This window comes from Equus przewalskii, chromosome 13 (assembly GCF_037783145.1).
Source record: "Equus przewalskii isolate Varuska chromosome 13, EquPr2, whole genome shotgun sequence".
Taxonomy (NCBI): domain Eukaryota; kingdom Metazoa; phylum Chordata; class Mammalia; order Perissodactyla; family Equidae; genus Equus; species Equus przewalskii.
In genome coordinates, this window is record NC_091843.1 from 257,255 (window position 1) to 281,309 (window position 24,055).

General features: G+C 45.0%; 1 protein-coding gene and 1 long non-coding RNA gene across 6 annotated transcripts in view; one reads left to right on the forward strand and one right to left on the reverse strand.

Moving 5' to 3' along the window:
* LOC139075016 (ras-specific guanine nucleotide-releasing factor 1-like) overlaps window positions 1-9,392 on the reverse strand; it is a 26,368-nt gene extending 16,976 nt beyond the window's left edge. Inside the window, exons 1-3 of one of the 5 annotated variants that reach the window (XR_011525007.1) lie at window positions 8,991-9,123; window positions 7,707-7,819; window positions 6,925-7,072 (exon numbers count right to left, since the gene is read on the reverse strand). Coding sequence is in view for 3 of the 5 variants with exons in the window: in XM_070568950.1 (XP_070425051.1) it covers window positions 6,925-7,072; window positions 7,707-7,804 (246 nt within the window). In the remaining 2 variants the exon portion in view is untranslated. Of the gene's footprint in view, window positions 1-6,924; window positions 7,073-7,678; window positions 7,820-7,875; window positions 7,999-8,990 lie in introns of those variants that run through there. The other 4 variants (XM_070568950.1, XM_070568951.1, XM_070568952.1 and 1 more) reach the window with 4 other exon arrangements.
* Window positions 9,082-21,785, forward strand: LOC139075017 (uncharacterized). The gene is made up of 3 exons (XR_011525009.1): window positions 9,082-10,363; window positions 17,345-19,647; window positions 21,197-21,785. It is a non-coding gene; the product is annotated as an uncharacterized lncRNA (long non-coding RNA).
* Window positions 21,786-24,055: the final 2,270 nt, after the last annotated feature.

The following is a 24,055-nucleotide window of genomic DNA, read 5'->3' on the forward strand; positions in this document are numbered from 1 at the left end:
TGCCAGTTCTGGGATTTGCGTGTGGTATCCTTTTCTCTTTAGGATGGCGATGTGTGTGTGTATAAGTAGTCTGTATGTAAAACCGGTGGCACTCTTCTCAGAGAGAGGCATTCCGGGACATCTACTGACAAGGGACCAGGCAAAAAACAGGTACAGTCAAGTCAGGTGCTCTGCTCCGTGCACAAGCAACACCGCCAGTCCTGGAGTCTTTATTTAAGGATTAGGCCGGGTGGACAAAGCTCTGGAGAGCTGTGAGCCTGGGGACCCCACAGAAGTTGGGCCATGGTCCATCCCTACTACAAGCCAGCATCAGGACGGCGGCAGGAGCCCCAGCCCCCGTGAGCTTGCAGAGGCAGCCTTTCTCCAATGCTGCAGGTCCCTTCTGGGGATGCACTTGCTTTGGATCCTGGCTGGCTTAGCTGATGCCCAGGGCCTGCTCAGTTGATCCTTGTCAGTGATGGACATCGAAAGTTGGCACTTTGGCTCACACCCCCACTTGCCAGCTAAAGTCTGGATCTGGCTGCCCACCCAGCTCAATGCCTGGCATCTCAGCTGGGCCCTGCCCACTCGCCACCCCAGTCACTTTCTTGGCCCATCAGAGGCAAACCCTTGTTTGCCACACCCCTTAGGGGCACCACTCATTGGCTTCTGCCCAACCCCACTCCCCTCTCTGGAGATAGTGTCTTTAATCCAGAATGTGTTTAGTCAGTGCAGTAATTGATGGAGGAATTAATCCAGGTTTTGTTCTTTTTTGTCAGCAGCCAGATTTTGTTAAAGATCTCTGTATTTCTTACTTTTCAAACAGCTGCCACATAGCTCAGTTCTCTCCCCTTCCTTCTTGATTTCCTCTGACCTCTTCCAAGCCCGACAGGTGCCCATCTCTATCTTCCCTTGCACCAACCCTGATGACGTCCTGATGGGGCCTCTGTGGTGGGCACCCCGCTGGGCACAGGTGAGACACAGCTGGAGGTGGGTAAGTCAGCACCTTTCCCTGGAGGAGCTTCCAGCCTCTGAAGGGGTCAGATACCCCACAGGTAACTTACACTCCAACGAGGCAAGGCCAGAACAGAGGTGTGCACCTACTGCAGTGGGAGGGTCTCACCATGGAAGCAACAAGGGCTACCCAGAAGTAGTTTCAAAGGATAGGAGTCCAACGGGTGGGCTACGGGATGGAGGGAATTGGCGCAGAGGGGATGGTGTGAACAAAGGCACAGGGTAGGACAGGGTGTTGAGTGCAGGGCAGCAGGGGTGGGTGTGGCAGGAGGAGACATGGGAAGCAGGACTCAAGGCGTCGAGGCTGGGCCATGAGGAGGCGCTGCATGGGGAGGGGTCAAGGCTGCCCTCTCCTACTTCCCCCAGAGCAGTCTCCTCGCTGACCTATTCTATAGAGTGGGGTTCCATGTCAAAGCTGGTTTGCAAAGCTGATTCCATGGCTAGTTTTACTTTACACCCTGAACTAAAGATCTCTGCAGGTTCTTGCAGTCAGCCTTCCAGGGTTCTGAGTGCTCCCAGCCAGTGAAACCTCTCGACCACTTCTAAACTCCTACCCCGCCCTTTAGGGCTGCCTGAGCTCTCCCAACTCACTTCCAGTCATAAATGGGAGAAAAATGGCTACTGAAACATTCAAATGGTGCCAAACTGATCATTCTACAAGAGGCGAGGCGTATTCTCAGAGGTAGATGCTCCCTTTAGATGGTCCTTGGAGCTTTTTGGTTATGAAAGATGAGGTCAGATAGGGTTGTTAAGATGGGAAAGAAGAGACTAAGGCAGAGCTGGATAGTATTGCTTAATAAATTCTGTGCAGACTTTTGTTTGGGTGTGACCTCCCATTATTTCTAGGGAGAGATGGCTGGAGATGAGGGCTCCAGGGGTAGAGTACAGAGGGAGTAGAGACAGGGCTGGCGTCCTGGATATGCGACATGTGCACAGCCCCACGCTTAGCAGGGCCTAATGCTTGGTTTAAAGCTCTGCTGTTGCTGCCTTGAAATTCTTAAGGGCCCTGCCTTTTCATTTTTCACGGGGCCCAGCAAAGTATGTTGCTGGTCCTAAAAAAAAGGTGTAGACAACAGTATATTGGTAAAGGATAAACGACCAGCTCTCTCAAAGAAAAACTCTGACTGGTAGCACTGGCCCATTTCCATAGTGTAAACTTTCCTACCATAGCCCATTTTAAGCTGCCAAACGGTGAATAACGAGCTTGCAAAATTCTTGAAAATTTAACTGGCTCTTGCAATCTGGTATGAGCTGGCCCCACCACATCACTGGGTGCAGGGCAAGGGTCTTGGTAGACAGAGATTATGAATGACACTACCACCACCAAGATGGCACTAGGGAGTGTGCAGAGAGACGTCAGTGTGAGGAGAGGAGGTCAGTGAGAAATCCTTGTGGCAGGAAAGGCTGAGCGACCTGAGAGCAGGGATGTCTTCTATTCATTGTTAAGCTGTTTTCTGTTTCAGTAGTGGAAACCTCCTCTATTATATCCAAACCTTTCGGAAAGCCTGGTCCATCCAACAGCCTATGTCGGGGGCTTGGGGACTGGAGGAGCCACAGCTGGGTGTCATTAGGGCTTTCTCAGATACTCTGGTTCTCCTCCTCCTGGGACATGGCAGGGCTGTACTTATCAGTCCCCTGAAGTCAGGTGTGGCCATGTGACTTGCTTTGTCCAAAGAAATGTGAGTAGAGGTGTCACACATCATTCGCCACATTCCCTCCCCTGCCATGGGACTGGAAAATTTCCTGATGGTGGGAGCCCTGTCAGCCTGTGCGTCCCTGACTCTGCATGAGAACGCTGTGGAGCAGAACCCAGAAGGGACACACCGTGTAAGTGAGAAAGCAATCTTTGTTGTTTTAAGTCACTAAGACTTGGGGGCTGTTTTTAACTGCAGCATAATCTAGCTCGTCCTGACAGATACATGCAGTGACCACCAGGGGGAAAAGTGCAGTAAAGACTGAGTAAAGGGGCCAGCCTGGTGGGGCAGCAGTTAAGTTTGCACTTTCACTTCTCGGTGGCCCAGGGTTCACTGGTTCGGATCCTGGCTGTGGACATGGCACCGCTTGGCAAAAGCCATGCTGTGGTAGGCGTCCCACATATAAAGTAGAGGAAGATGGGCATGGATGTTAGCTCAGGGCCAGTCTTCCTCAGCAAAAAGAGGAGGATTGGCAGTAGTTAGCTCAGGGCTAATCTTCCTCAAAAAAAAAAAAAGACTGAGTAAAGACAGCTGCTGTGGGAAGCAATACAGGAAGTCAGGAGAGCAGAATTTGGAAGCCAGAGGTGGCCAGGAGAATGTAAGACCCTGGAAATCCTCAGGAATATGGGGGACGGGGCCTGAGGGCTATCGGAGGAAAGATGGACCATGAGAGCTTCAGGCCATCCAGGCAATGCAGTGGTTCCCTAACATGCCCCTTTTATCAGGCCCATCTCCTCGGCAGGAAGGAGTAAGTTGTAGGGCAGGCACAGGCCCAGGATCTGGAGCCAGGAGATCCCTGGTTAAGCCTGGACCCTAGTGCTGGAAGTAACCTTGGATCAGTCCCTTCCTCGTCTATGGACCTCAGTCTTCAGATCCCTCCCAGCTCTGATGATCTAAGACCCTCTGTCTTTGTCATGGGGGTCACTCATCACTTACTCCGCTCCTCAGTGCCTCCTGCCTACTGGATGACCTACTTTCTGGGAAACAGGCTCTGTTTCACCTTCCTGGAGCCCACCCAGAGCAAACAGGTGCCTTCTACCCTGCAGGATATGTAGGTGTGAGAGACAGAAAGGGACTGCAGCCAGAAAGCCTCACCAAGCTGATTTTCTTTCAAAGTCTTCTTTAAAGAAGTCTTTTTTTTTTTTTTTTTTTTGAGGAAGATTAGCCCTGAGCTAACATCCGCTGCCAATCCTCCTCTTTTCGCTGAGGAAGGCTGGCCCTGAGCTAACATCCGTGCCCATCTTCCTCTACTTTATATGTGGGATGCCTGCCACAGCATGGCTTGCCAAGTGGTGCCATGTCCGCACCTGGGATCCAAACCAGCAAACCCTGTGCTGCCAAAGTGGAACATGCACACTTAACCGCTGCACCACCAGGCTGGCCCCTCAAAGTCTTCTTTAAAAAAAAATTGTTTGCCCTGGAGAGTAATGCACTCAATTGGAACCACTGCTCCAAATTCCTACCAAACTGGCCTCTGCTGCCACTCTTTCTCTCTCTCTCACACACACACACTTTCACTCACAAGTGACCAGTTTTGTGCTCCCCAGCACTAACGGGGCTCTGCCCTTTGCACCCACCCCTTCTCTGACCTACCAACCCCTGAAACCTTTTAAGGCCACATGCAACATGAACCCACACCTTCTCTGGCCGAAAATGACTCATTTTCTACCTGGGTTCACACCACAAGCTATTATAGCACCGATCAATCGCACTCTACCACAATCTGACCCTAAGGGTGGAAAGGTCCGTGACTTTACTGCCTACCAGAGCCTGATGTCCATTCATTCATGAAGCCCTACTGAGTACCCACCATGTGCAAGGCAGAAGGGACAGAGTGATAAAGGACAGTGCTGCCTTGAAGGAGTCCCCAACAGGCTTGGTGGGGCAACAGACACCCATGGAGCAGGCTCTGATGTGGCATGCCGAGGGTGGGAAAGCCGTGGGAGCAGGGGGCAGGGAGCACACTCTGGGCTGAGAGTCCCTGAGAGCAGGCATTTGCGCTCGGTAGGATTCCAGCAGGCAAAGAAGTGTAGGGGTGACAGGAGCATTCCAAACAGGAGCACCAGCATGTGCAAGGGCCAAGAAGTGCACAGTTCATGGCCATGGGGCACTGGCTGGAGTCCCAAGTGATGGGAGAAGAGGAGCCTGGAGGAGAGGATGAGGCAGTGGTCAGCTGATCTCACGCAGTGAGTGAACAAGTGAGTGAATGAATGAATGACACCTGGACACCCTTGATCATGAAGCCACTAACCTGGAACTGGGGCCAGGCCTCTTCCCTGGTCTCTAACAGGGGCTCAGCTTGGTTTCAGGGATGTGTGCAGGGCTAGGATAGATCCCAGAATGAACCAGATAGTTTAGACACTGGAAAAGCCCCCATCCCGGGAGCCACATGGGAAGAGGCTACAAGTAGAGTGGAAGGACTGGCAAGCAGACAAGCAGACCTGGGTTCCAGTCCTGGCTCTGTTGCCTCCCAGCTGGATGAGCAGGGGAGGTGACTTGAGCTCTCTGAGCCTGCTTTCTCATTCAATCCTATGAGGATGGTTATGAAGACTAAGGAATCAATCCTGAAGGCACCTGGTGAGGGGTTAGAGGAGGTGTGTGGAATCCGAAATTTTTTTGAACTTCAAGTTCCAAGTTGATGTGACTGTTACCTCAGAGCTTCAGCGGCATGACAAGGTAGAAGTGGCAACTTCAGATCTTTGAACATTCCAGGCAGAGCTGGCTTCATGGGCGTGCGATAGGGTCCTATGCTCAGAAAGCCCCGTGCTTGGGGCTTCAAGTTCTGCAGTTGCCATCTTGAAATTCTTCATCATTTTCTCTTTGAATTTGTGTTTCCTAAGTGATATCTGATAGGACAATGGAGTATACCCCAGGGGCTTGGAACCCCAGCTCATGCCTGTTCCTGCCTCCTACTGCCTCCCTGGATGGGTTCTCAGCTGCTCACTCCCCACACCCTGGGACCCTCGATCTTTGCTACCCTCTGTCTGAGCAGAAATTGAGTTGAGTCAGCCAGAAAGACTTTCATCCCACCATAACCCTCCACCCCCTGCAGGGTCCTTGGTGTAGGTGCAGAGAGGGTAGGTCCAGTGCGCACCCCATACTGTCTCAGGGCAGGGTGAGGAGGCAGTGCCTAAAAATTAGGTGGGTGACACGGCAGGGCCTTGTGCCCACCCCTAATCTAGGCACTGAGTGCATCATGGCACAGAGGTTAGGGGAGACTGGAGGTTGAAGTTGGGGGACTCCTGTCTGCCATAGGTTGGGGTCGTGGGCTGTGGAAAGGGGAGATTGACTTCCCCACTCCAGCCAGGGCCTTGCATTTTCCCCTTGCATCAGGCCCTACAAATTATGTAGCCAACCCTGACTGCAGGAATCTGTGTTCCCATTTTCTCCTCCTCAGATCAGAGTCCATGGTCCTTGTGTGATGTGGCTAGATGGTTCTAAGCACACTGGTGAGGTGAGGGGGTGAAAGGCAATCAGATCATTCGGTAGTGGGGTGGACAGCTGCTGAAGGGCATCTAAAGGACTGATAGCCAGTGCCTCCCAAGCTTTAACGTAAATGGAATCACCTGGGATATTGTGAAAATGCAGATTCTGATTCCGGAGGTCTGGGTGGGGCCTGAGATCCTGCATTTATAGTGAGCTGCTGCTTCATGGACCACACTTTGAGTACTGAAGTTCCAGAAGGCTCAACCTAGCAACAGCGTGGCCTCCAGATCACTGCCTGGTGAGCCTCTGTAGGAGCTCTTACGACAGGCAGGAGGAGGGGACTGCTTGGAGCTGAGCCAGAAGCCCACACTCTAATGACCTACCAGGGACCCTGTGTCCCCAGAGTCTTGGGCTGATACCGTGGGAAGGCTCAGTCAATGTTATCTTAAGCAGAGTAAATAGGTACTTGCCCATAAATAACCTGACTGAATCCTCACAATCTTGTCAGGCAAGTATAAAAAGGCTGTTTTATAGATGAAGGAATGGAGGCACAGAGAAGTTGGGGGGACTTGCTCCAGGTTGCAACTGTTAAGTTGCAGAGAAAGGATCTGAACCCATCTGACTCAGGACCTTCCCATTCTGCCAGCATCACTGAATTTAAGTTTGGAGGCTGGCACACCTGTGGCTGGGAGCTGGTCCTCCCTGCCCATCATGTGCCTCCCTGATCCCGCAGGAGCCCGGGGTGTGAGGTATTGATCCTGGGCCCAGGGTCCCCCGACCAACTTCCTCTGCACCCCTTGCCAGCAGTCACCTCTGCCTTCAGCCACTGGATATCGATCTCCCCATCCTTGACCTGCTGCCGTAGCTGCTTGGCCACTATCTTCTCCACCTCCACCATCTGTAGCAGGTGCAGGTACTTCTGCACCAGCCCTTCACGCTCCATGGCCAGGGTCTGGTAGCTGTGGATAGATGAACATGGTGGGTAAGACACTGCCTGCTTGCCCCCGAGAGATCCAACCAGAAGTGGGGTCCCCCACTGACTGCACTTAGGAGAAGGTCCTGACTCCCAGACACAGTGCATGGAGCCTTGACTTGGCTGCTGTACTGATGCTGATTGCTCTGGCCCCTGGAACCAACTCCTGTCTCACACTCCAACCTCTGCTTCCTCTAACTGGTCATGTTCTCCAACGCGCGCCTCCCTCCTCCCCCGGCCAACTGCAACAGGCTTTATACAGACTTACTCTCTTAATTATGGGGCTCATGCAGCTGACGACTTTAAATTAAGTCAATGCTCATTTACCATTCTGAAAATCCTAGGGCCCTTAAGAATTATGCTAAATCTACTCCACCTGTGCTCTATAAATGACAAAACAAAGCCTGGATGGCAGCACATCTGTTTCCAACATGGCTTACTGAGTATTTTAAGCCCACTGTTGAGACTTACTGCTCAGAAAGATTTCTTTCAAAATATTACTGCTCACTAATAAGTGGTGGGGTTCCCCTGTTGAGAATGATGCTGTTGTCCCCTCCCTGCCCCGCCCCCCCACCACCACACACACACTCACACAGAATAGGAAAAGTCTTATGGCTCACAATGCCAGAGCAGGGAGCCTCAGGACTTTCTCCTCAGCGGGTACAGGTGTGGGCACGAGGGAACAAAGAGGAGGGAGGCGCAAGCTGTCAGCACACATCAAAAAGCGCGGAGTCTGCTCCTTACAAGGACAAACGGGGGTAAGAAAAACATGCATTCACAATGGCTTGCCTTTATATAAAAAAAAAACACCAACAGGAAGCTCAGGAATGATGAAAACTGTACTGGGGGTGGCTGGAGTAACGGCGCTGGAGGGGACCCAGAAATGTCCGCAGTGAGTCTTTTCCGACTTTTCTTACAGATTTAAGATAAACAGAGAAATTTATATACATCATATTTTACTATTTGATAGTCTTTAATTTTAACTTTTGTACACAGGAAAGCATTCTAAGATGTTAATTCCTTTAAACCACTAACAGTTACAGAAGAGTAAGCCGTACAAAATGAAAATTTCAAATCTCCTGCTAACTGAAAGGACAAGCAGCATCCTAGTTTTTCCTTCCACTCTCTCTCACACGGGGGTATTTTCAGGAATGAGGAGCAAATTATAATGCAATAGGGGTTTGGGCTCACCTCCTTAAGTGTAATAGGATTTTCAAAGATTTACATAAGCTTTGATTAGTCTTCCTCACATCAATTAAAACAGGAATTCTTTTGTTTATCCTTTAAATTTCAATGTTCTCTAGAGACACGCACATACACTGACGTAAAAATGAAAAATGTGCCTGAAGACTTAGTCATCTCACATCTTGAGATTCTCTTGCCCAAAAGGAACAAAAATTCCATTTAGATCCACAACTTTCTTGCCTTACTGACATTATCTCTTTCAATCAATTTACATTTTTAAGCCCCAGAAACTCAAAATGCTATTTCTCACACAGGGAATAAAATGACAAGTGCTAAGGGAAACCGGAGCCGCAGGGCTGCCCTGTTCAGTCGATACACGAATCCAACAGAAAGAAACACAAACACTGAGTCGGCAGACGCGCCGCCTGCCGCCCCCGGGACCTCAGGGCGGGCACACTCCGAGTCGGACACACCCCGGGCTCTCGCGGTGGGACGGAAGCCTGGAGCGACGCAGTCCCCGGCGCAGGAGGGCTGGGGGCAGCTGGCAGCCTCAGGAAGGAACTCGGGGCGCTCCCACCGCGTCCCCTGCCCGGGGAGGAAGAGCGGGGCTCCCCCTCACCAGTGAGGAAGCTCTCAGCAGGAGGCAGGTTAAGGCTGTGACCCAAATGAACCCCAAATGCATAAACCTTAACCCAGAGCCAGAAGTGGCCTTCGCCGACCTCCTCACGGCGGACGAATTACGCTCCGAGGGCCCTGAGATGCGCCCGCCTGCAGAGGGCGCCCCGGAGGGCTTCCAGCGGAGGGCTTCCCGCGGAGGTTCCACACGGCGCACCGCGGCCGCGTCCTTGCGGGCCTCTCGCGGAAAACGGCCACAGACAAACGTAAACCTTTGAAAAAGCCGTCCCTGACTGCGGACAACGGCGAACCAGAGAAACGCGGGGCGTCCGCCGCCCGCAGGACGCACGGCTGATGGCGGCGGGGCCGTGGGTTTGAGACCCTGCTCCCGAAACCCCTGGACACTCAAGAGGGCCGGGCGCCCCAGCCAACGGCCCTGCCCGCACGCCCGCGGTCGCCGGCGAGAGGACGGGCCGCGCGGCCACAAACGGACGCCGTCCTCGGCCCCACCCCACGCTGCGGCCGACGACAGACGCGCACACTCCCGCCCCGCCGCCGGCGTCCGGCAGGCATGCTTGCCTGAGGCGCGCACGCCGGCTGCGGAGTGCCGCCCCGCCCACCTGCCCACGCTGCGGCCCTGATCTGACAGAGCGGTGCCCCGTTTCCTGAGCGACAGCGGGGCAGGTCACATGGCTGAGCAAAGCGAGCTTCCGCTGGGAGCGGGAACCTGTCCCCGTTGGGGACGTTTGCTTTTTATTTTTTCTTTCTACTTCTTCGTGTGTTTTTGGTGTGGAAGGCTGTCGCTGAGCTAACGTCCGTGCCCATCTTCCTCTGTTTTGTAGGTGGGTCTCCGCCACAGCGTGGCTCAGTGAGCGGCGCTAGCTCCGCTGACCGGAACCGCGAACCGGCCGAGGTAAAGTGCGCGGACTTCGCCACTCGGCCGCCGCCCGGAGGACCCTCCTTTTTATTTTTTAACTTTTTAAAAATGTATTTGTGCAGGAAGATCGCCCTGAGCTCAGAGCCGTGCGAGGGCCCCTCTGGGCCGGGGCCTCTGGGCCGGGGCCGCCGGGCGAGGCCGCTGCTCTCGCGAGGCTGGCTCGTGGCGGCGCCTAGAGCGGGAGCGCCGGGCCCGCGGGTCGCTTGCCGTCAGGTTGTGGAGGGCGGGGCGCCCGGATCAGGCCGGCCGCGGCGAGCGGGTCTGCGGCCTGCCCTGCGGGCTGGGCCGGCGCCCTTGTTTGCAGACGCGCGAGCGGCGACCTGGCCGCCGGCGACAGAGCCCAGCTCCGGTGTGATCCTGGGCGGCGGCGCGGAGGCTCCCGCCTCGTCCCCTCGGCCGCTGCGGCGCTGCGCCGGGGCACCTGCCGGGGCACCTGCCGGGGCAGACCGGACGGCGGCCCCTCGCCCCGCCCCGAGCTGGGAGCCGCGCTCGGGAAGACTCCCAGGGAGACGTGCTGCGCCAGAAGGAGCTTTATTCTAGGTAGCCTTCTGGTGTGTGCCCAGAGATTTTGACATGTAAACGACTGTGATAGCCCTAAGGCAATTGGATTCCTATTTTCATCAATATAAGAAAAAACAAGAAAACGTTTTGGAAATGTGGAATATATCTGAAAACGCTTAATATGCTTAACACATTGGTTCAAAATTCCTAGTGCATTTACTTATTTGAATAGCTTTATTAATATAATGCACGCCAGGCAATGCATCCTTTTAATGTGTACAATTCTGTAGTTTTCAGTATGTTCACAGATATATACAATTGGCGCCACAATTTTTGCACATTTTTGCCACCTCAAAAGGAAACTCCTGCACCCTTTAGATATCACTTCCCCATCTTCCCGTCTTCCTCCCAGACACGCTTTTGGGCGACCTCTGCTCTTCCGGTCTCTATTTCCCTACTCTGGATTTACATATGAATGAAATCATATAATACGTTGTCTTTGTAGTTGACTTCAGTCGGTTAGCATAGTTTTTTCCAGGAACACCCATGTTGTAGTATGTATGAATACTTCATTTCTTTCTATGTCCAAAAAATATTCCATTGTATGGATAACACATGTGTTGTTTAGCTCTTCATCCTTTAATGGACATTTGGTTTGTTTCTACCTTTTGGCTGTTATGAATAACTTTGCAGTAAACTTTTGTGTATAAGTTTTTATTTGAACATATTGACAAATAGAAATGGCAAGCAATAGGATATATTGGAGTATATGAGGAAGCCATTTGGTGTAAACCTAATTCGGCCTGACTTTGTTTTTTCCAAAAGGGGCTGACATGGCAATCAACCATGCATTGTATATCTGCTTTAAACATTTCCTATGGCAAGAGGAAATGGCCTTAAGATAAAGGTGCAACTTCTCCCCACATTGGCATTTCCTTAAGGATTAAGCAGCTTTCCTTAGGCTAGGAACTGATTGCTGTGCTCACCTTTGACCACCCAGCTCACCTGTGACCACCCAGCTGGAGAGAACAGACCTGCCACCCTTCTGTGTTCACCGAGACAGCAGACCTACCTGCTGTTTCCATCAATCGCTGTGCCAACAGAGCAGTCTCTCGACTATTGTAAAAGGGACATTTCAATCATATGTGAAACATCCTCTCTGGGGGTATATAACCACTCTGTGCACCCCACTTCTTCGGTGCCCTTTCTTCCTTCAGGAAGAAAGGCCCCAGGCCATGGTCCTCAGATTTTAGCTCAGAATAAACTCTCCTAAATTTTCATTTATAGATTTGTTATGGATTATTTTCGTTGACAATATGTTTTCATTTCTCTTGGGCATATACCCAGGAATGAGTTGATGGGCCCCACAGTAATTCTAGGTTTAATTCTTGAGGAACTGACAGACTGTGTTCCAAAGTAGCTACAGCATTTTGTATTCCTACCAGCAGTGAATGAGGGTTACAATTTCTCTGTATCCTCCACAAAGGTTATCTCACTTTTTGATTCTAGCCATCCTAGTGGTTGTGAAGTGGTATCTCATTGAGGTTTTAATTTGAATTTCCTTGATTACTAATGATGTCTAGCATCTTTTCATGTGCTTTTGCCCCATTTGTACATCTTCTTTGGAAAAAATGTCTATTTACATCCTTTGACGTTTTAAAATTGGGTTATTTGACTTTTTTTATTATTGAGTTGTAAGGTTTTTTTATGTATTTTTGATACAAATCCCTTCTCAGATATATGAGTTGCAAAATTCTCTTCCATTCTGTGGTTTTATTGTCCCTCTCTTGCTTTAGAATTTTCGCTTTTAATTGTGGTAGTATGCACATGCTATAAAATTTACATCTTAAGTGTACAGTTCAATAGTGAGAAGTACATTGACATTGGGAAACCAATCTCAGAACTGTTTGCATCTTTCAGAATTGAAAATCTATACACATTAAACATCATCTCCCCATTCCCCCACCCGTGGCCCCGGCAGCCAGTGTGACTAGGAACAAGACAAGGGAATGGTTACTGAGAATCTGATCAATAAGTAACATTGTCAAATGTTTTCCAGACAAGGAGAAATTAAATGTGCTGTTTTTCAGAAGTTGACGGTCGTTTTTGCAGATGTTGCCATCCTGCAGTGAAACTTAGACAGCTGCAGCAAGACCGCCGCACATTGCTCCAGCTCCAAGTGTCCGCAAGTTACCGTGGAGCTCTTGTGCAATGCCACGTTCCTTGAACTCCTTATGTAATGGCCTGACCGTGTGCCCTGATTGAGTCCCGTTTTTACACAGTTGTAACATACCCTCTGCACTCTGGTGCATAAAGTCTCTATGAGCACTAAGCTCAGTGGGGGAAACACTGCTTTGGGAGCTATCCCCGGTGCTCTCCATGGCTTGTGCAATCCTTTCTTCACCTACTTCAGCCTGGATTGTGCTCTGTGGCTCTGCACTTACCAAGAGACAAACCCACTGATTTTGGTTCCACCACCATTCTACTTTCTGTCTCTATGAGTTTCACTATTCTAGGTACTTCATACAAGTGGATTCATATGGTTGTCCTTTTCTGACGGGCTTATTTCATTTAGCATAATGTCCTCAAGGTTCACCCATGTTGCAGCATATGTCACAATTTCCTTTCTTTCTAAATCTGAATAATATTTTATTGTATGTATATACTAAATTTTGTTATCCATTCATTCTCTGATGGACTCGTGGGTTGCTACCACCTTTTGGCTCTCACGAATAATGCTCCTATAAACATGGGCATAGAAATATCTGTTTGACTCCCTGCATTGATTTCTTTTGGTTGTATACCCAGAAGTAGTATTGCTGGATCACATGCTAACTCTGTATTTAATTTCTGAGGAACTACCATACTGTTTTCTATATTGGCTGTATCATTTTACATTCCCACAACAGTACACCTGGGTCCCAATGTGTGTTTTCACTGTTTTAATGGTATTCTTTTTTTTTGCCAAATCCGAGGGCAGGAATATTTTCCCTTACTTTTTTTCTGAGAGCATTAAAGTTTTACCTGTAATGTTTAGGTCTTTGATCCATTTTAGTAAATTATTCTATGCGGTGCGATATAAATGTTCAACTTCATTTTTTTGAATGTGACTGTCCACCCATCTCAGGACCAACTTTTGAAACAAATATTTTTTCCCCATTCTTGGCACCGTTTTCAGAAATCAGTTGACCACAGAAGTATGGATTTATTTATGAAATCTCAATTCTATACCAATGATCTATATGTCTATCCTTGTGTCAGTACCACACTACTTTCATTACCATTGTTCGTAGAAAGTTTTGAAATAAGGAAATATATGTCCCCTTACTTACTTTGTTCTTAAGATTGTTTTAGCTATTCTGGATGACTTGCAATTCTATATGAATTTTTGAAACAGCTTGCCAATTTCTATACAAAAGTCAGCTGGGATTCTGATAAGGATAGCGTGGAATCTGTAGATATTTTGGGGAGTACTGTCATCTCAAAAATATTGTCTTCTGGTCTATGTACATGGGAGGTTATGCCATGTATTTAGACCTTTATTCATTTTACTCAACAATGTTTTGTAGGTTTTAGAGTTTCTGTTTGGTTTCCCTTTTCTCAGATTTATTCCTAACTATTTTATTCTTTTGATGCTGTTGTACATGGATTTATCTTGTTAATTTCATTTTTAGATTGGTTGTTGCAAGTGTATAGAAATACAGTTGATCTTTTTTTCTTTTGAGGAAGATTAGCCCTGAGATTACTGCTGCCAATCCTCCTCTTTTTGCTGAGGAAGACTGGCCCTGAGCTAACATCCGTGCCCATCTTCCTCCACTTTATGTGTCGGACGCCTACCACAGCATGGTGTGCCGAGCGGTGCCATGTCCACACCCAGGATCCAAACCGGCGAACCCCAGGCTGCCGAAGCGGAATGTGTGCACATAACCACTGAGCCCCCGGGCCGCCCCGAAATACAGTTGATTTTTATGTATTGATCTTGTATCCTACAACCTCGCCAAACTCAATGATCAGTTCTAAGGTGTTTTTTTTAGCGAATTCCTTAGAGTTGTCTATATACAAGATATGCAATCTACAGATAGAGATAGCCTTACTTTTTCCTATCCAATCTGGATTCATTTTATTTCCTTTTATTGTGTAATTGTTCTAGCTAAAACTTCTAGGATATTGTCAAATAAAAGTGGTAAAAGCAGACATCTTTGTTTTCTTCCTGATATCCAGGGGAAAGCATTCAGTCTTTCACCATTGAATATAATATCAGCTGTGATTTTTTTCACAGATGCTCATTTTCATGTTAAGGACATTTCCATCAATACCTGGTTTGTGGAGGGTTTTTATCATGAAAGGGTGTTGGGTTTTGTCTTATACTTTCTATGAGTCTACTGAGATGATTATGCCATTTTTGTGTATTACTCTACTAATGCTTTGTATTGCATTAATTGATTTTGAGACATTAACTCGACCTACTATCCCTGGAATAAATCCAACTAAGTCATGTCGTATATTTGTTTTCAGAGGTTGCTGGATTAGGTTTTCTAGTACTGTTGTTTTTTTTTTTTTTTTTTTTTATCCATTTTCACAACAGAAATTGGTCTCCTGATTTTCTGTGATGCTTTTGTCTGGCTTTGGAATCAGAGTAATACGTGTCCCAAAGAATGAGTTTGAAGTGTTGTGTTGATTCTGTTTTAGGGGAGGGTTTGTGAAGAGTCATGTTAAATTTTTGAATGTTGTAGAATTCCATGATGAAGCCATCTGGGCCTGGGCTTTTCTTTTGGGGTAGGTTTTTGGTTAGTAATTCAACCGTGTCACTTGTTCTAGTCAGATTTTCTGTTTTGTCTTGACTTAAATTGGGTAGTTTGTGTATTTCTAGAGATTTGTCCATTTTGTCTAAGTATCTAATTTGTTGGCATACTGTTGTTCGTTGAATTCCTATATTATCCACTTTATTGCTGAAAGGTTCATGGTAATAGTCCCTCTTTCCGTTTGATTTTAGGAATTTGAGTCTTCCCTCTTTTTCTCTAGGTCAATCTAGCTAAAGATTTGTCAATTTTGTTGATCTTTTCATAGAACCCACTTGATTTCATTGATTTTCTGTATGATGTTTGTATTCTCTCATTAATTTCTGCTCTCATCTTTATCATTTCCTTCATTTCGTTGTTTAGGTTTGGTTGCTCATCCTTTCACATGTGTTAAGGTGGAAGATTAGGTTATTGATTTGAGATCTCTCTTCTTTGTTAGTATAGGCAGTTATAGCTATAAATGTTTCTCTAAGTACTATTTCAGAAGCAGCCCATAAACTTTTGTGTATTGTGCTTATTTCCGTTCAACACAAACTATTATTCTCATTTTGGTATTGATTTCTTCTTTGACACATTGGTTGTTTAGGAGTATGTTGTTTAATTTCCTCATGTTTCTGAATTTCTCCAATTTTTTCTAAGTTGATGTCCAACTTCATTCCATTGTTGTCACAAACCATGTTGTATTTATTCGTAGTGTTTTAAATTTAATGAAGTTTGTTTTATGTCCTAGCATTTGTTCTACCCTGAAGAAAGTTCCATGAGCATTTGCGAAGAACATATATTTTGTTGTTGGGTAGTATTCTGTAGCTATCTTAGGTATACTTGGTTTATAGTGTTTTACAAGTCTTTTATTTCCTTGTTGATCTTTTGCCTAGTTGTTGTGTATAATATTCAAAGTGGGATATTGGAGTCTCTGATTGTTATTATTATTTGTTTTCCCTTCATTTCTGTCACTTTTGCTTCATTTATTTTGGTACTCTGTTATTAGGTGCATATATGTTTATAATTATTATAGCTTCCTGATGAATTACCCTTTTTCATGATATATCCCTGTTTCTCAGGTAATGTTTTTTGTTTTAAAGTCTGTTTTTTTCCTGATGTTAAGATAGTGCCTCCAGTTTTCTGGTAGGTAGTGTTTACATATGTATCTTTTCCCCATCCTTTTACTTTCAGTCTTTTGCATCTTTGAGTCTAAAAGCATTTCCTGTAGGGGGCATATAGTGGGATCTTTTTGTTGTTGTTAAATCTATGGTGATAATCTCCAACTCTTGATTGGATTATGTGACCTATCACATTGGGTATTTTAGATATAATTCCAATTACATCCACATTTTCCTTTTTGTTTTCAACAGCTCTCATGTCTTTTTAAGTCCTACTTCTTCTTTATTGATTTCTTTTCCATTAAGTTGAAGGTTTTCTAATGTAACATTTTACCTTTTTAAGTGAATTTTTCCTAAACAGACAATAGGGCAGGGTTAGTGTAGTTCTTGGGCCTTAGACTGGTGAGTGGGGTCTTCCCCCTGTGTGTCCCTTAGATAAGACCCTGGTGAAACTCACCAGAATAAACCAATCCAACCTTAGCTCAGGAACACAAAAGCACTCCACTGTGAACCCAAATAAAGGCATGTGTCCCAGAGAATGCTGCTGTCTGCCTACACCCTGGCTTGAGCTTCCTGTGTGGCTCCTGAAGGGGTGTTGTGTACCTCCTCCAGGACCTGTGGGTAATAAACTTCATCATTTCAATTTCCTTGTGGTCCTTTGTTGAACTGTGGCTCACCATCCGAAACCCCAGGGCTCTACTCAATAAATGTTAATTTAACAAAGACACAACAGTGCTATAAGTTTCTCCCTAAGCACTGCCTTTGCTGCATTCCACAAATTTGATAAGCTATGTTATCATTTTCATTTAGTTAGTTCCAAATATTTTTAAATTCCTCTTGAGGTTTCTTTTTTGACCCATGGTTATTTAGAAGTATGTTGTTTAATCTCAGTATATTTTGCATTTTTCCAGTTCTTTGTATTATTGATTTCTAGTTTAATTCTGTGGTGATCTGAGAGCAGACATTGTATGATTTCTATACTTTTAAATTTGTTCAGGTGTGTTTTATGTCCCAGAATGTGGTCTATCTTGTGAATGTTCCATATGAGCTTAAGAAGCATGTGTATTCTGCTGGTTTTGGATGAAATAGACTATAGATTTCTTTTGTTTTTTTTTTTTTAGGAAGATTAGCCCTGAGCTAACATCTGCTGCCAATCCTCCTCTTTTTGCTGAGGAAGACTGGCCCTGAGCTAACATCCATGCCCATCTTCCTCTACTTTATATGTGGGACACCTGCCATAGCATGACTCGCCAAGTGGTGCCATGTCTGCACCAGGGATCTGAAGCAGCGAACCTCAGGCTGCCAAAGTGGAACATGCGAACTTAACCACGGTGCCACCAGGCTAGCCCCAATACAGATTTCTATTACATCCAGTTGATTGATGCTGTTGTTGAGTTCAACTATGTCATTATATAACCATATTTTACTACAACAAAAATTCTCCACTAATGTGAAATGTTAGGTCAAGTTTCTGTACAAAAGTGAGTGTGGTAGGCAGAATTCTACAACAGCCCCTTGATCTCTGCTTGCTTTTGTTACACCCTTCATCATCCTCTCCCCTTGACATTGGCCAGATTGTGACTTGTTCTAGACAATTGAATATGGTAAAGGTGATGCGATGGCACTCCAGTGATGAGATTTCCTTATATAAGAAATGAATTAAATATATCTTTTCTCTTTTCTTGTATTTCCTTTTGCAAGGAAGTGGTTTAGAATATCCGACCATTCATATGAAATTTTCCCCACCAACCTATAGGCCAAGAGTCTATGGCCTATTATCCATCATCAAATATAATCATTTATTGTTGTTTTGTGTCTCCAGGTGAAATATTATACTTAAAATGCTATAATATTTTATGTGAAATCTTCAGTGGTTGTAGAAACCTAGCATTTTGAGCATAAAATATTCTATATCTGCTTATTATGGTATTAAGAAATTATTTGTATTTTATTACATATGATAATGGTATTTTCATTATTTTTTCTGTTCATCTGTTAGATATAGGTAGTAAAACTTCTACTAACTTAATTATATAATATCTTATCTTTAATTTAAAATACCACAAGAGGATATTTGGAGTTGATAATGATATCAAACCTGAAGTGAGTTTGCTCACCCCTTGCACAGCAAGCCAATCTCTGACACTGGGTGTAGTGGAAGAAAGTGGGAATTTTATTATTGTACAGCACTGAGCGAGGAGAGAGGGCAGGTAACGCTGAAATCCTAAACTCCTCGAGAAGCTGAAAGGAAGGGTTTTTATTTGGGGGTTTACTTAGGGGAGGAGGAGCACATGGCCTTGCTGGTCTTGGCTTTCCCACCAGCCTGTCTTTGGCCTTGAGACACTTGCAGAGAGGAGAGAGCCTGTGACCTTGCTGGTCAGCAGCTTTCCCACCAGCCTGTATCTCTTTGCGAGGAGGAGATAATGAATCCAGGTGCTTGTCCTTGGTGGTGTCTGTCTCCGTGGAGGATGGTGGATTCTGGAGCCAGGAAGCCAGGGAGTAAGCAGGGAATTAGTGTTTTGGTTTTAACCCCATATATGCTGGATTTAATGTAGGGAAACTGGTATCAGGGTCAGTATCAATGTCATCTGCAATAAAATACAGATCTGCTTCTTCTTTTCCAGTTTGGAGGATTTTCTTTGTTTTTCTTGTGTGATTTCTGTAGCTAATACCTCCAGTACAATGTTGAATAGAGTGGTACAACTGGAAATTCTTGTCTTGTTCCCAAACTTACAGGTAAGGTATCCTGTCTTTCACTATTAAGTATAATGTTGACTGTAAGGTTTTCAAAGATGTCTTTTAGCAGGTCTCAGAAGTTTCCTTCTATCAGTACTTTTTAGGTGGTTTATCGTGAATGGGTTTTGGATCAGTCAAATGTTTTTCTGTGTCTACTAAATTGATAATTTCTTATACTTTATTCAAATAATACTGTGTATTACCTTGATTGGTTTTTGGCTATTAAGCCAAAATTGCTTTTGTGAGAAAAACCCACTTGGTCATGTATGTAATCATTTTTATATGTTGCTGTATTCAATCAGCTAGTATTTTATGACAAGTTCTGTGCCTATATTAATATGGGATATTGGTTCATAATCTTCTTTATTTTCATGCTTTTGTCTTGCTTTGCTCTCATGTTAAAACTGGCCTCGCAGAATGAATTGGGAAGTGTTAACTCTTCTTCTATTTTTGGAAGATTTTGTGAAGAATTGGTATTAAATCTTCATTAAATGTTGGTAGAATTTACCATTTAAGCTATTGAGTGTGGGCTTTCTTTTGTGTAACTATTTCTAGTTAACATTTCATCTTTACATGTTATATGACTATTCATATATTCTATTTCTTTAGAATATATACACAGGTATACCTTGGAGATATTGCAGGTTTGGTTCCAGACCACCACAATAAAGCAAATATCACAATAAAAGTGAGTCGCATGAATTTTTTGGTTTCCCAGTGCATATAAAAGTTATGTTTACACTATATTATAGTCTATTCAGTCTGCAATAGCATATGTCTAAAAAAACAATGTACACATGTTACTTAACAATACTTTGTTGTTAAAAAATGCTAACCATCATCTGAGCCTTCAGCAAGTCATAATCTTTTTGCTGGTGGAAGGTCTTATAAAAAATGCAGTATCTTCAAGGCACAATAAAGCAAAGCACAATAAAAATGAGATATACTTGTGTATATAAATTCTGTTTCTTGAGTTTACTTTTAATTTGTGACTATCAATATATTTATGTGTAATTTGTAGTAGTCTCTGGTAATATATTTTCTAGGCAATTTACGTGGAATAATCTAGAATAATAATATAGAACGAAGCTTTAGCCCAATGAATGAATGAACCACAGGTTCCTCTGTTGCAGGATTGAGAATATGACTATAACTATTTTAATGAATACTCATATTTATTGTGTGAAACAAATGAGTTACTGAATATAAGAGAAATTAGTGAACCTGCCATTTGACTTTGGATTTTATGAAGAAGGCACACTGAGACTACCTCCTACTTTTATTAGTTTTTATATAATACAGGAAATAATTTTTAATAAGAATAAATACAAAATATTATAATTGGAACATGGGATGGACAAAAGAAAATTTGATTAATCAGAGTGGCTAGTACTTAGCACATACAATGTGTTAGGCACTATTCTAAGCCATTACTCATTTATGGACATAATATCTAAGAGTTTAACAATGAATAACCCAAAGATCATGGGAAATGACAAATTGGCACATTATCAATCATATTAGGTACATTGAAGCCATGATAGAAATCAACTGTTTTTGTATACAACAAATACATGAACATACATAAAGAATATTAAATAACTTAAAATTATAGTTTCACTAATTAGTCATAGACATAAATAGGCAGAATTTTGAAGAGCAAAGAGAGGATGCACATTATTTTCAAATACCAAACAAAAGTATTTTAAAACTAAGTTCTTTGTCCTTCAATAATGAGTTAATTATGTTCTATTTAAGGTAGATAAAAGTAAACCCACCAATAATTAAAAGTGGTTACCCAGGGGAAGTAGGGCTTAGATGGGGTGAGAGGATTTTACATTTAGTTTCATAGTTGCCTATGTTCTTGTGGTTCACCACTGCACACTTGTGTTATTCTTTCAACATTCATTATATCCTCTTTTTATGCAAGGAGCTAGACACACGGATTCATCAGCTCTACAAAGATACATCAGGGCTAGTCTCCAACTTTCAGAAACTCTGCTACTTTGGGAGATGGGTGTGAACCCCAGAGCCCATGACTCTCACTGGGATCCACAGGCTCTGGTACAGACATCATAGCCTGGTCATGTCTCTGGGTGGCCTGGAGAGAATCCCACCCTCCTCTTCCTTAGGGAACTGCTCACACCCCACTGTCTCTCATCCACTCACCCTCTCACAACCAACGGTTCCTCTGTTTTGACTTGTCCTTGTTTTCCTCCTTCTTCTTTTAAAAATAGAGCCTCCAGCTGGATAACTCCATGAGGCCTGAACTAAATGAAATCACCTGTGAGATGTGGTAGAAGCTGGTGCTTTTGCAGAAAGCAAGGCCAAGAAGAGAAGGACTGTGATTGGGGAGGATGCTGTTCCTTCACGCTGTATCCATTCAAGAGTGTCGCAAAGGGAAGAGGTCCCTAACAACTGCCATGTCTGTAAAGAGCTTCTTGACTGTATTAGTTATCTATTGCTGTTGTTAAGAAGAAACAACAGGTCCAAGATGGAGTCACTTGTCCTAAGCCCCATCAAGACTTAATACCTAACCTAACCACAGTTTCAGGCTCTCCCAGGAGTGGAGTTTGAAAGCAATCAGTCTGGAATTTCTTGGCCAGCACTAGTGAGGGAATCTGCCTGATAGGACCCCCTGCCTCCTCCTAAGGGAAGATGGCCTTGCCTGAAATAATCCACTCTTTTAACTTCCTTGTCCCACCTTCTTTCTGCCTATAAAAACCTTCCATTTTGTACACTCCTTGGTGCTCCCTTCTGTTTGCTACATGGGATGCTGCGTGACTCATGAATCACTTAATAAAGCCAATTAGATCTTCAAATTTATTCAGTTGAATTTTTGTTCTTCAACACCGTGTAACAAATTACCCTAAAACTTAGTGGCTCAAAACAAGGGTTTATTATCTCCTAGTTTCTGAGGGTCAGAAATCTAGGATCCATTCAGCTAGGTGGTTCTCCATCAAGGTCTTTCATGAGGTTATAGTCAAGCAGTCAGCTGGGCTGCATCTTCCAAAGCCTTGCCTGGGGCTGGAGGGTTTGCTCCCAAGATGGTGCACTCACATGGCTGGCAGTTGGTGCTGACTGCCTCAGTTCTCCTGCACATGGCCTCTGATTCTTTAGGTCCTCTCCAGCAGGTTAGTCTAAATTTCTTTCTATGGTTACTAGGCAGAGAGAGAGCGTGCGCGAGCCATTGAACAGAAAGTACTATAAAGACAGAAGCTGCAGACTTTTCAGAATCTAATTTTGAAGGTGACTGCTGCCATATTCTATTAGTCACTCAAGGGGAAGGGGTTAAACAAAGCCATGAAGATGGGAGATAATGTTGGAGGCCATCTTAGAGGTACCTACTACTGACCTAGGAGCAGGTCAAGGTTTTGTGTTCCATTCCTGCTTGGGAAATGCGGAGCCCCATCCCTGCTGGGATTCCATGTGGTACTGAGGAGGAAGCACTCTATCAGAGGTCCTGCTCATTTTGTCTTCTGGTTTGTCTCATTTGATCATCTCTCCTGTTTTGTCTCTTAATGCTTTTATATTTTGGCTTTCTATGTGGTAAACTAAGTGGTCCCAAACCCCCAGTAGGCCCACCCTGGGGGTCAGGCTTCCTGGGGTTTAGTTAACCTGGTTTTCTTCTTGGCTGAGCTATGGGAGGCTCCAGTGGGTGTGGACTCTTCTCCACCCTCATCATGAGCAGCCAGGAGAGGCTGGTTAGGGTTGGGTTTACTGTAAGAACCCTGCACCTAGGGCCATTCTGACCTCCAAAACCCTTTGACCACTAGTCTCAATTCCCTTCTCTTCCCTCCTTCTCTGGGGTTCTCAGTAAACTGTTCTCAGGATGCAGGAAGAGTGCTCTGCATGGGACTGTCCTCTCCTTCTTAAACTTTCCAAAGGGGAAATTTGACAAGCTGAGATGGGAATAAGGATGAGATGCACCTATGCCTTCAGGGCTTCCAAGTCTCTCCCCCCAGACTCTTCCTCATTCCACTGCATGGACAATTTGACCAAGACACTCACTTTTGGGTAGCATTGCCTTTCCAGATGACTTCATGTTGTTCCTTCTTAGCCATGAAGAGCAGTGATGATAATATTTACAGAATTACATGCTGGACCCTATTCTAGGTGCTTTATGTGCTTTAACACATTGAATCCGCACAACACTACCTGGATCTGGGTGGACATCCTATGTAGGATGTAATATTATTATCCCCATTTTACCTATTGAGAAACTGAGACACTGGGAGGTTAACTGACTTGCCCAAGGTCATATGGCAAGGCATGTTGGAGCCAGGATTTAACCTTAGGATTCTTAACCTCTCCACTAGGTCTCTTTCGGTTCACCTCCATTCAATATTAACTTCACTCTCTATCTCAGTGAATGTTTATAATAACCTCTGATAAACGCTCCCCTAGGAGCAGAAGCCTGAAGATGGGCCAAAATTTCTACACCTTGGTCTAGTTGAGATACAGCTACCAAGTTCAGACTGCACTGTTTACCTGGGTGAAATCTCCCCAGGTAAATGGGGCGAAGGAAGGGGATGATGCAGGGCAGGAGGGCTGGTACTGTGAGGACCGAAGCCTTCCCACAGCGGTGAGAGCCACGTTGTGATACTTCCAGTTGTGGAGAGTGGGATTTCAAATTTTACTTGAAAAAAATCTGTCATAAAAAACAATTTTTATGCTACATGTATCTAACAATGAGAAAATCTAGATCTATGGCCTGAAATGGTGTCTGATTAGGAGACTTTGCATGGTGTCTATACAGGCTGGGTTAACTATATACCAGTGAGGTCATAGACAGTGAGTTAGTTTCCTCAATGCTGAAAATTGAATTAAATTTCCTACGACAAACATAAGAAATAACTTTAGCAGATAATATAACGTAGGTGAACAAACACTTTAAGTGAATTTTAAACACACCTTTCTAGAGCAAACATAATCTAACAGGTACTGCTGCTTCCTATAAGTGTGATTAATATACCTGAAGATTACAGGTATTAATTTGAGTGATAGCTTGGAAGGAAACATCTTTCCAAGATAAACTGAAAGCAGAGCTCTGCTCACCTCCTGCCGCAACCTCCCCTTGGTTGATAATCCTTAGT